At 50.7% G+C, this 12,024-nt stretch overlaps 2 protein-coding genes across 2 annotated transcripts; one reads left to right on the top strand and one right to left on the bottom strand.

The window, feature by feature from the left end:
* Nucleotides 1-1,039: 1,039 nt before the first annotated feature.
* Nucleotides 1,040-2,537, top strand: I302_106402 (uncharacterized protein; the record flags this gene model as incomplete). Its single annotated transcript, XM_065870270.1, has 9 exons — nucleotides 1,040-1,246; nucleotides 1,299-1,462; nucleotides 1,518-1,624; nucleotides 1,675-1,739; nucleotides 1,794-1,850; nucleotides 1,905-1,991; nucleotides 2,033-2,216; nucleotides 2,273-2,355; nucleotides 2,412-2,537. 9 exons carry the CDS (start codon nucleotides 1,040-1,042, stop codon nucleotides 2,535-2,537), a joined length of 1,080 nt encoding a protein of 359 aa, XP_065726342.1.
* A 6,862-nt stretch (nucleotides 2,538-9,399) lies between these two features.
* On the bottom strand, nucleotides 9,400-10,070 carry I302_106401 (uncharacterized protein; the record flags this gene model as incomplete). Its single annotated transcript, XM_019195837.1, has 2 exons — nucleotides 9,400-9,430; nucleotides 9,493-10,070. The coding sequence occupies 2 exons, from the start codon at nucleotides 10,068-10,070 to the stop codon at nucleotides 9,400-9,402; spliced, it is 609 nt and encodes a 202-aa protein (XP_019042252.1).
* Nucleotides 10,071-12,024: the final 1,954 nt, after the last annotated feature.

Raw genomic sequence — 12,024 nt, 5'->3', positions numbered from 1 at the left:
AAAGCGAATCAGAGCAATGGACAATTGCAGGATTCATTGTTAGTGGAGCGATGACATTGGTCGGGGGTCGAATATGCTTCCGTGTCTGCCATGAAAGCCGTGCTTTACGTAAAAGGAGCAGGCAAGCAATTTATTATCATTCTTCAGACATCCCATGTATCGCACTCCAGCCCAGACACACAATTTGTGCCTATCGTTTCCTCATCTGGCGTTTTGAACACCTATCTTTCCCCTGCGTCGTTTGACAGCTGCGATTTAACGTTTCAGATCGATGACGAGCATATGCAGCAAACTTTCTCCCGCTGACATGAACAAAGAGACTCGTTACTGTCAATACTCCAGTTTCATCGAAGTGTTAGAGACTGCTTCCTCTTATGATATCCTTCAGATGAGCAACAAATCCTCTTGTGGGTTTGCCAATGGGTCATGGGAAACCCCCTAAGATTGCAGAACCGAGGACGCAACCAAGGATATTGAGTGATTCAATGGACTCCTGCTCAGGTGAGGATCGTCCCTTCACACAACCATTTCCGGAACCTGAGTTGATGATACCGACAAAGGGAGATACATTTAACAGTTTTGCAGGGCGTGAGCTGTGACAAGGAAGTTGATGCCGGGGGGTTGATATGCACTCTGAAGTAGATGGTACGGGTATTACTGCAGCCGAGAATGCTACATACGGATCGGTCCACAGTCTGCCGAACAACTTACCGCAGAAGCTGTGAATGGCATTGGAAACGAGTGTTCAGAAAAGCCCACTGTGCATTCATCCTTCGAACGACTGGATGGCACTCTGATTGGCATCTGCATGACGATTATGGCCGGTTTCCTTCCGCGTAGCTGCATATGACGCGCTGTTCGGCGGAATCAGGAGTTTGTGGTGCAAATCAACCAACCACCCGCGCACGGCAGTCTGCTTACCGAGGCAGCTATGATGTTAGTTAAGCTGCCAACAAATTTCTATATCAAGGTTCTCTGAGAGAGCGCTGCCAAGCAGCAAAGTAGAGAGTAAGATTATTCGTTCACATTTGTACCTAAGATGCTTGTCACGAGAGCCGTCAGGAGACTTACAACCTCAATTTGGACCCAGACACCGCGGCTCGCAAGAAATGTGGTTCAGTGGGCACCAGCTCAAGATCTCTGGGATGATCCTCGAGGACCTTTAGGCATTGATAAGCCTAGCCCGAAGCTGGCTGCTTTGACAACTGATAGTCCGCAGTGGCAACGGGATCTACATGATAAGGGCGTAAGTCAGTTTAATCGCGTTTTCTGCCTAGACTTACTGATCCATCTTGCAGTGGGCGTTGGTGAAAGCAGCCGTTCCGAAGGAAAGAGCGCTGAGATATGCGGAAGAAGGAGAGAAATGGCTTGAGGGTTTCAACATGGGTTACAAACGGGATGACCCGACTACGTATAAATCCACGAATATCCCAAAACATCGCTATGGGGGTCTTTTCGATCAGTGAGTCTGCGACTTTGAAGACCAACGGTACAAGTCTGACAAGCGGCCATTACAGCTTCTCTTTCGCGCATTCGCAATTCGTTTGGGATTGCAAGTCGGAACCCGGCGTAAGGGAGATATTCGCCCGGATTTGGGGTACAGATGAATTAACAGTATCATTCGGTAAGCGTCTGTCCCCATGGCGACAATTCATCTCAGCTGACAGGCCACAGATGGAGGGACGATTGCAATACCTACCCCAGATGAGGCTGATCACGGAAAGGAACCATGGCCGCATGTAGGTCAATTCCAGAGGAGGAGGGTAAAAGACTACAGCTGAGCTTTGTCCTAGTCCGATCAGAGTGCTTATCGCCCATGGGCGCATTGTATCCAAGGTCTCCTCAACTTGGTGAGGATCCTATACATTATGCTACAAGGTACAAGATGCTGAAGTCAAGCATAGCTGCCCAATGGTCCTCGTGATGGTGGTCTCGCCGTACTCAGTGGATCTGCGCCATTGTTTGCCCAATACTTCAAAGAGCATTCACCAGTGAGTCGACGAAAAGATTGACAAGTCTGACAGTCACGTAGCCCGAAGGAGGCTGGATCAAGAGGGATCTGTTCAATTGGACCGAGGAGACGCTCCAGTGGTTCTACGCTAGAGGGTGTAAATGGGTCAAACCGGAGATGGCGCCAGGTGATTTCGTCTTGTGGGATTCTCGCGCCGTCCACTATGGAGCCCATCCGGAGCTGGACAACAAGCGTATGGCAGTGTGTGAGTGTCACGGGATGGCTCGCTCTTCTATCCAGCGGCTGACGCATCGGCTTCAGATACATGCTATAAACCGGCACAGTTCATGAGCGAGGAGCAAAGAGAGCGCAAGGTCGAGGCATTTAAGAAAGGCTACATGACGGTAAGCGTCTGGGATTGTACTGTCGAGTGAAGGATACTTTTCTGACGGCTTGATAGTCTCACGATCCGACGGACTTCGTCCTGAAGGAGGACCAATTCGCCGATTGGAATATCTTGCATCCCTATGGCCCGCCCAGCATTAACGAAGCCACGAAGAAAGCGATAGGTATTATGCCTTATTAGAACGGCTGTGCACGGCGACGACGTGGAATGAGGTGGTTTGTAAATTGAGAGACCGGGTTCCCGCCATCAGTATATACCATACAGCATGCATTCTCTGTGCATGCATTCTCTGCCCCGGTCAACATCGTATGACGCGGCGTTAGCAGGGGAAGATTCTGGTGTGGAGATGCTCTGTTCTGTGACCCTTCGCATTGCTGTGCGATGTCACCAGTCGATCTCGTGTTCCACTAACCACCGAGGCCTGGTATCAAAGGGTTTGATACCAAAACGCAATTCTTGATTTATACGAGCTTCGGACTGTCGCCCTTACCCTTTGATACCAAAATGCATTTTGGGGTTTTTACGAGGGTTAGGGGGTTACAAGGCCGACTAAAACATCGTGGGTATCGATCGAAACCGCATGTATTGCGACAAGAGTTATACCATTGGAAAGGTATGGATTAGGGCTATGCATGCATGGAGTTTGATTTCAGATTCTACGGTTAGTTGTTGTGCGTAAACCTTTCGTAGTTGCCGCTTGCGCAACTACACGGGAAGACGACGGGACTTGACGATTACAAAAGGTTTTGGCCTTTCGGCTCTTTTTTTGTTGTTTTGTGTTTTCCGTATTTTTTGCGTGGTTTCCGTTTACTCTTCCGTCTTTAGCGCCTCGATTATCTCGTCGATTTTGTCGGATATGTCTTAGGGGGTTGGGTTACACGCCCGTTATCGGGAGGGGGGGGGGGGGGGGGCACCTCGGACCGGACCTGGGGGGGACCGTCGGGGTGAAATTTTCATGCATGCATCTGAGAGGCCTATCTGGCAGAGCCGAGGGCGCCGATCCCGAATCTGAAGTCGAAATGGAGCTGGGTGGGATGTGGGATGCATGAAAAAAGATTTTCACCTTGACCGGTTGGACGGACCCCTTAACCCGGGATCAAATCTGGGTGGATGAAAATCCGTCAGATTACCGACCATGCAAGCATGTATGTGATAGGAGTTATGTCATCTGGTAGAGAAGGACTCGGTCAGCGCCAGGATAAAATAGTTCCATATGCATGGGAGTGATGTGTGATGAATGAGAATTTATTTTCACTCACCCGGTGGTCCGACCCTTAACTTGACCCCTTAGGGGTCAATGACCAAGTCTGCTCCCGTTGACCTCCATCGACGCATTCAAGCAACCAAATGGATATCACCTGGTAGAGAGAGACTCGGTCAGCCAGGATAAAATAGTCTGCCATGCATGGGAGTGATGTGTGATGAGTGAGAATTTATTTCCACTCACTCGGTGGTCTGACCCCTTAGCCCGGGATCAAATCTGACCCCTTAGACCGGCAGCCTGAAAATCCTCCAGAGTGTCGACCAGGTATGTATGAGTGGGACAGAATGTATGCTACCTGGTAGGGAGCGACTCGGTCAGTCAGAATAAAATAGTCTCACATGCATGGGAGTGATGTGTGATGAGTGAGAATTTATTTTCACTCACCCGGTGGTCCGACCCTTAACTTGACCCCTTAGGGTCGATGACCAAGTCTGCTCCCGTTGACCTCCATCGACGCATTCAAGCAACCAAATGGATATCACCTGGTAGAGAGAGACTCGGTCAGGCAGGATAAAATAGTCTGCCATGCATGGGAGTGATGTGTGATGAGTGAGAATTTATTTCCACTCACTCGGTGGTCTGACCCCTTAGCCCGGGATCAAATCTGACCCCTTAGACCGGCAGCCTGAAAATCCTCCAGAGTGTCGACCAGGTATGTATGAGTGGGACAGAATGTATGCTACCTGGTAGGGAGCGACTCGGTCAGTCAGAATAAAATAGTCTCACATGCATGGGAGTGATGTGTGATGAGTGAGAATTTATTTTCACTCACCCGGTGGTCCGACCCTTAACTTGACCCCTTAGGGGTCGATGACCAAGTCTGCTCCCGTTGACCTCCATCGACGCATTCAAGCAACCAAATGGATATCACCTGGTAGAGAGAGACTCGGTCAGGCAGGATAAAATAGTCTGCCATGCATGGGAGTGATGTGTGATGAGTGAGAATTTATTTCCACTCACTCGGTGGTCTGACCCCTTAGCCCGGGATCAAATCTGACCCCTTAGACCGGCAGCCTGAAAATCCTCCAGAGTGTCGACCAGGTATGTATGAGTGGGACAGAATGTATGCTACCTGGTAGGGAGCGACTCGGTCAGTCAGAATAAAATAGTCTCACATGCATGGGAGTGATGTGTGATGAGTGAGAATTTATTTTCACTCACTCGGACCTCTGACCCCTTAGCCTGACCCCTTAGCCGGTGGTGACCCAGTAGCCTCCCGATGACCTCCACGCATGCATTCAAGCAACCAAACCTATATCATCTGGTAGAGGGAAAGCTACTCTGTCAGCATAAAATCCTTGTACATGCGTAGGACTTGAGATGTATGCATGGAAATTAATTTTCACCCACTCGGTACACTGGTGGGGTGGGTGACGGGATCAAATTTCAGCATGGGCTGTACCGGTCAGCACCCGATCATCTCACAGTCAGCGTTCACCGTACAGTCTGTAACACAGTGTCGCAGGGGATCGCAGAGCTTGCACATCTGGGAGGTCACCTGCGACAGGATGCGACAGTCTATGGTGAGAGCTGCAACAGTGTGCGCTGGAGGGGGAGGGATGGGCGACAGTGTGCGCCAGGTGGTGGAGAGGGATGCGACAGAATGCGACACTCACCTTACTCAGTCCCCTTCCAGCTCCAAATCTGGGACGTCTATCAACCCAGCGGTGACCAGCTCTGCTATCCACCCTCAGAATCCCCTCCCGAGCCAGCCTGTGGTTACAACCAGGAGCCGCACACCTGATCCTGAATGGTGAAGGGTTGTTCCGCTGGTAGTGGTGACGATGTCCATCGGGTTCCTTCTTGCAGGGAAGCATACCATTGGCCATGGAGTTCCGAGCCAGATCATAGACCCTGCTGATCTGTTGATCAGAGTGATACTTGGCTGAGAGAGCAGGGAAGCAGGTAGGATCCACCTAGTTCCGGTCCACCAGGCTGTTTGGGACATAGACTTGCTGGGTTTGCGGAAGCCTGCATTCCATCCCAGACCATTGAGGATGTCGGTGAGAGCTTGAATCTGAGCTTTGCTTGGCTTGTCACCATCCCGACCGCTGAAGATCCGGTTGGTCTCGGCCTGATCATACACCCAGTGGGCATTCTGCAGGAAGGCCTCCCTGCTGACCAGCTTGGCATCCAGCGGGTGACGGAAGTGGGGTCCATCACCCCGGCCCAGCCAGTAGGAAGGATCAAAGAATCGGGTGGCACCCACTATCCTTGTAGCCTCCTTCAGGCTGGGTGCTCTGACGGTGACCTCTATCCTGAACCCACCCAATCCCTTGTCATCCTTGCTTGTCAGACTGTGGATCATCCTCAAAGCCGAGTTGACCTGGTACCGTATGCCCCGGAGTGTCTTGGGGATACCCCTTGGAGATGACTGTTGAATGACTTGATCACATGGACGATCCTCGGGTAGATCTTCACAGAGAACTGACGACGGTTGTCATCCATGGCTTGCAGGTTGACGGTCCCAAAGTCAAGCGAGCCTGGCACCATCATGGGATAATGACGGACGCCATGGTGGACACCGGTGGCCGAGTGGAACAACCAGATGTAGTCAGACCCAAAGCTGGTACCTATGTCCCACTCGTTGTGCTCTGCCCACTTGTGATCCACTTGGGCAGGCTCGGTGGTGAGGAACCTATTCAGGATGGGCATCTTCTGACCGTAGGCTTTGAGTCGGATGGCATCACAACCAGCCGAGATGAGACAGTGGACAAAGACGGAGGTGGGGACATGGACATTGCCGAGGGTAGCTTGGTGAACCATCCGACCGGGCTGGGCCACTTGATACCTGTTGAGTTCTTCAAAGAACCCATCCTTGTACTGAGTTCCCACCCAGAGCTGATGGGTAGCTTCGGCCAGGAGGAGGTATCGGTCAAAGGCAGGACCTCGGTGGTAGGTGGTGTGGAGCTTCCTGGTGGGAGCCCTGCTGATGAGTTGGACATCGGCCAGGGAACTCTCAAACCTGCAAAGGTACTCCTCGGGTGACAGTACCAGCTCCCATCTATCCACATCCATAGGCTTCCTCCTCAGCTGAGCCATCCTGCCCTCCACCACATCGGGAAGCATCTGAAATCCTTCCATGAACGGGAGATCTCTGATATCAAACTGTGGTTCGGGTGGTGGTGCAGGAGGTGGTGACCACCCACCAGATGGGACGGTGTCGGAAGTGATGGACCGGAGGGAGGAGACTGTGAGAGAGGTGGTGATTGCCGAGGGGAGAAAGCTGAGGTTGGGACGGAGGAGGTGATGGTCGAGGGGAGACAGAGTAAGGGCTGGAGTGAAGGGGGTTTGGAGTCCATCAGGAGCAGGTGGTGGTGGTGACGGAAGGAAAGGTGCGGGAGACTGAATGGGAGACTGGATGATAGGGGTGGACGACATTGAGGAAGGGGATAATACCATTCTTGGCCCCACCGTCTCGTCCTCATCATCTTCAGAGTCCGATCTATTGTTTGACCAGGAAGAACCATTGTCAGATAGTGCTATCATTTCTATCTCTTCCGGCTCCTCCTCCCCCTCCAGCCGATCCACCTCCATATCATCATCTGTAAAAGGTTCATAGACATAAGACACCGGAGCTATCAGCCTTGAGGAGGAACGGATGGGAGAGGGGAGTTGAGCTGTAACCCAGTGACGGGCAAGCTGCTGGGCAAGCTGCTGGGTGATAAGGATTGAGCCGCATCTCTTGATGGAGTCGCTGGTGTTGAAGGAGTTCGAAGAGGTGGTGTGGTCAATGGAGAGCTGAGGGGTGAGGTCAAGGGGAGTACAATGGTGAAGGTCGGATAAGAGAGGAGGATGCTGGAGGAGGTGTCAAGGAGAACTTGACAGTGGTCTGGCACGGGATGAGGATGGACCAGGTGAGCTCAAGGGAGAACTGATAGATGAGTGACGGAGGAGAGATGCTATTGAGGGAGCCGGTGTTAGAGATGAGCTGGGTGACCGCTTGGGACGATGGATGGGTGAATAATCGGGACAGTGGAACCGAGTCTTGTGCTTGCAAAGTCCTGCTTGATTGAGCACCACTCGACCACAGGTGCAGATGATTACCTCAGTGTTGGAGATCTCACCTGCGGTGAACTTGTGACCCTTGTGCTTCTTCTTGATATGATCCAACAAGTCCGCATAGTCTTTCTCACATAGGTTGCACTTTCCTGAGCGGTCGGCGTGGTTTTCACTGGGCATGGTGGTGGAAGAGCAATGGTATCACAATATGAGAATACGATATGACCGTTCAGTAGGTACTCTCAGGAAAGTTTAACATCCTCAATGACGGCATCAAGATCACCTTCCATGTCTTGTGTGTCTCTCGTTGATGTACTGCACTTGTGTACAACCAATTGATTTTTACTCCCTGGCCCATGCATACTATCTTCTTATACTCGACCTCAGCTATCATATGAGCTATCAACTGAAGCTCTGTCACCTCTGTGAGTCTACCAATCAGCCATCCCTTCCGACTCTCCTCCCCACCATAGTCCAGTCACCTCTGATGCCCTATATAAATTCCAGCTGGTTTTTACTCCTTGGCCCATGCATACCAGTGGATCATACTTCATCCCAGCTATCATATGAGCTAACAACTGATCCTCCATCACCTCTGGTTCCTCCCCTTCCGATGTCCCTGTCCACTGATGAGGTTCCCAACAAATCCCTTCCACCGACCTATATCTTTCACCTCGTCATCACAACTCCCCTGCGACAGATTGCGACCCATCCCTCTGCGACAGGATGCGACTGCATGTATGCTAGCTGCGACAGGTTGCGACAAAGCCTGGTGGGACTTGCGATAGGTTGCGCCAGAAGATGGATGGGTTGCGATCCATTGCGACTTGCTATGGTGAGCACTCTAGATTCCTGCGATCATCTGCGCCATATCTCTATGCATACCTATCCTACTTGGTCATCACCTCGAGCTCCTCTCCTCCTGTTCTGCATCACCAGCCAACACCCCTTGAACCTCTCGGCTGGCCATCTCATGCTCTTGAGTCCATGCTAGAAACCAAGTCTGTAGTTGATCCTTGCCAGCTTGACCAGCTTGTAAAGTGTCGGCCAGCATGTTGGCAGGAACTCTGCTGAACAGTGTCATCATTGCAGCTGGCACCTTGGCTCGATGAGCAGCCAGCATCCGAGTCTTGACTGGTCGACCATGTCCTGCTGAGGTGTCGGCATGTCTCCTGAGAGGTGCACTGCTCTCAATCCTCAGCATGGTCTGAGTGTCAAAGAAGCTGGCCCATCCTATCGACGGCTCTGCCTTGTCCAGCAATAGCTCTTGAGACCGATAGCCAGGTGAGAACCGAGGGATGACCTCCCACTTGACCTTTTCCGGAGGTGGATGAGGGAAGTTGTCGATGACTGTGTAGTAGTACCTGCCGGACTTGCCCTTGATGTGTCTGACACAGTGAAGAGGGAGGGACATACGCAGAGTTGGAGTTCGGGCTTGTCTGTTGACCCGGGTTGGGGAGATGGGAATAGGTTTGACCTGGCCTCGGTCAATCATTGCTTGAGCCAGTTCGATTGGGACATAAGTGTTGCCAGTTGGTCCTGTCTTGCGGTAGACTCGGGTGATCTTCTTCCTGTACTGTGTCGGACCCATCGGATGATGAAACCCATTACCCATCCTACCTGCCCGTTCCGCTGTGAGTATGACATTATTGGTGTAAGCTGTGGAGCTGAAGATTGACTTGAACAGTCGTTCCACATAGCGGGTGTCATCTGGATTGAAGACTATGTTGGTGGGTGTGAGGGGATGGATGGCGGCATAGAAGAGGAGCTCGTTGATCATACAACCACCGAACCCATTGAATAGATCCTGGCTACATATCACTGTCAGCAGCTGGCATACTGACCCAAGTCCCAAGTCCGATGACTTACTTTGAATAGATATAATGGGCAATAGGAGAAAAGTTCCGTTTGATATAACCTCGGGAGGGAATGGATCGTACCAGTTGCTCAAACGGCTCGGACTCCTTGACAGGACAAGGACCTCTACCTTGTGTCCTACAAGTCTCAAAGAGTTCACCATCCTTGAGTTGAACAAAAGCCAGTCGGCACAGCTTGTTCCTATCGATGACTGCAATTGAGTTGTGATCACCGAGAGCTCGGAAGATGAGTGGTGTGAAAGGTGGGAGTCCTGCCTCTCGACAGACATCGGCCATCTTGAGTTGCTGTGGTGACAGGGTGACCGCATGACCATGAAGAGCAAAGTGACAGATGAGAACCCGGGTGGGACTGATCCGGATGACCAGCTCTTTACCATAGGAAGAGATGTCTGACTTGGTCAGAGCCACTTGAATCGGAGTACCCATCGCAGCTTCGGCATCGGCTTTGTTGATGATCGCATCTTTACCACAGTGCTTCGGATAGGTGACGATCGTAAAGTGTTGAGGTGTATCGGTGAGAGATGCCTTGAGGAGAGCGGCAAATGCTTTGATCTCGAATAGCTCCGGCATGGTGGATGAGAATATAGCAAATATATTGTTGAGTTGAGAACAGAGACACGATCACGGGCATCAGCTGGGATATATATATCTATCAGTTGACATTGAGTATCCATGACTTTGCGTGCATGCAACCACCTTGATATCCAATTTCAAGACCAAACGACCAATCCTGATCCAAAGTTGGTCATGGCCCATATCACTCCGACATATCTCTGACATGGTGCGACACATCCTCAACAGATATATCTCATCGTATACCAATCATGGGGGGACAGCCAGCGCAGCCCATCGCAATTGCCTTGACGGAGAATCGCAATCTGTCGCAATGTCTACATACCCAGCGCAACTTATCGCAACGCAACTCAACTCAGCGCGCAACTGGTCGCATATTATATCACGGAGAATCGCAACCTGTCGCACCACCTTCATTTGTGGCGCAGATGGTCGCACCATAGTACAGCGCAACTCATCGCATATGATGGGTCGTAGAATCGCAACCTGTCGCACCAGCACCACTACCCAGCGCAACCCATCGCATGTTGACTTGACGGAGAATCGCAGCCTGTCGCATTGCCTATCCTTAAGCTGGTCACACCTTACTCCTACAGCGACTAGTCGCAACTTGTATGGAGAATAATGGGCAAACTATCGCAAAGTTGTATGAATCCCCCTGTCAAGAGCGCAATAATCTTGAAGGCCCCATACTAATCAAGCCAGTTTTGTATGGAGTGACTCTGACGAGAGCGCAGAGAAATGCAGCACCGTGCTTAGCATCCCTCTGTGAGTCATCCGATTGACACTCAGATTTTGGGGGAAAAAAAATCACCTGAAAATGAAATCAAAAAATAGCTGGTCATGGCCCAAAAATTTTTCAAAAAGCGGCTGGTCAAAAGTTTTTCAAAAAGCGGCTGGTCAGAAAATTATTTCAAAAGATGGCTTGCAAAAGATGGCTTGCAAAAGTGGCTTGCAAAAGATGGCTTGCAAAAGATGGCTTGCAAAAGTGGCTTGCAAAAGATGGCTTGCAAAAGTGGCTTGCAAAAGATGGCTTAAAAGAGATGGCTTGCAAAAGATGGCTTGTAGCTTACTAAGCAAGTGAAAAAAAAATTCACTTTGCAACATATATAAACAACACCTATTCCCACTTTTTTCTTTTTTTTTTCCCCCAACTATCTCTTTTACTTTATACTTTTACATCACCACCATACAATCAACATGTCTTCCTCATCAACTGATCTTCCACCAGATTACCTCACTGATGCCAACTCAACTGCACCACCACCAGACTATCAACCTTCACCAGCCTGGTCCCAAACCAAGATTGACAGACATAGAAGACACAATGAAACTCTGGAGGAAGGGGTAGTCCAAGCTATTGGCTGTGCCAAGTGTATCAAGGATGGACTTCTCTGTGTAGCTAAGCCTACTGGTAGATGTGCTCCCTGTCATCTAGCTGGTAAGCCTTGTGTCAGGTCTGAACAACCACACACTACCAACCAAGCCCTTAGAGCTAAGATGTTGGAGATGAGAAGACAAGCTAGAAGACTTGAGGAGCTTATAAGAAGTCTTAACAGGACTCTGACTGTCTATGAGATTGGCAATGATCAAACAGCCAGAAGGATCCAAGAAATTGATGAAGTAATCCAAAGAATCACTGGCTAAACATCAATTTGATCAGAGGAGGGAAGAGAGAGGAGGGGAGGGTTAGGAGGAGGTGGAGGGTTAGGGTTAGAGGAGGTGGAGGGTTAGGGTTAGGAGGAGGAGGGTTAGGGTTAGGGGTTAGGGGGTTAGGGGGTTAGGGGTTAGGGGTTAGGGGTTAGGGGGTTAGGGTTAGGGGTTAGGGGTTAGGGGTTAGGGGTTAGGGGTTAGGGTTAGGGGGTTAGGGGGTTAGGGGTTAGGGGGTTAGGGGTTAGGGGTTAGGGGTTAGGGTTAGGGGTTAGGGGGTTAGGGGTTAGGGGTTAGGGTT

This window comes from Kwoniella bestiolae, chromosome 5 (assembly GCF_000512585.2).
Source record: "Kwoniella bestiolae CBS 10118 chromosome 5, complete sequence".
In the NCBI taxonomy this organism is placed as follows: Eukaryota; Fungi; Basidiomycota; class Tremellomycetes; order Tremellales; family Cryptococcaceae; genus Kwoniella; species Kwoniella bestiolae.
Note: the sequence above shows the minus strand (reverse complement) of the source record. Positions and strands in the feature narration are given on the sequence as shown.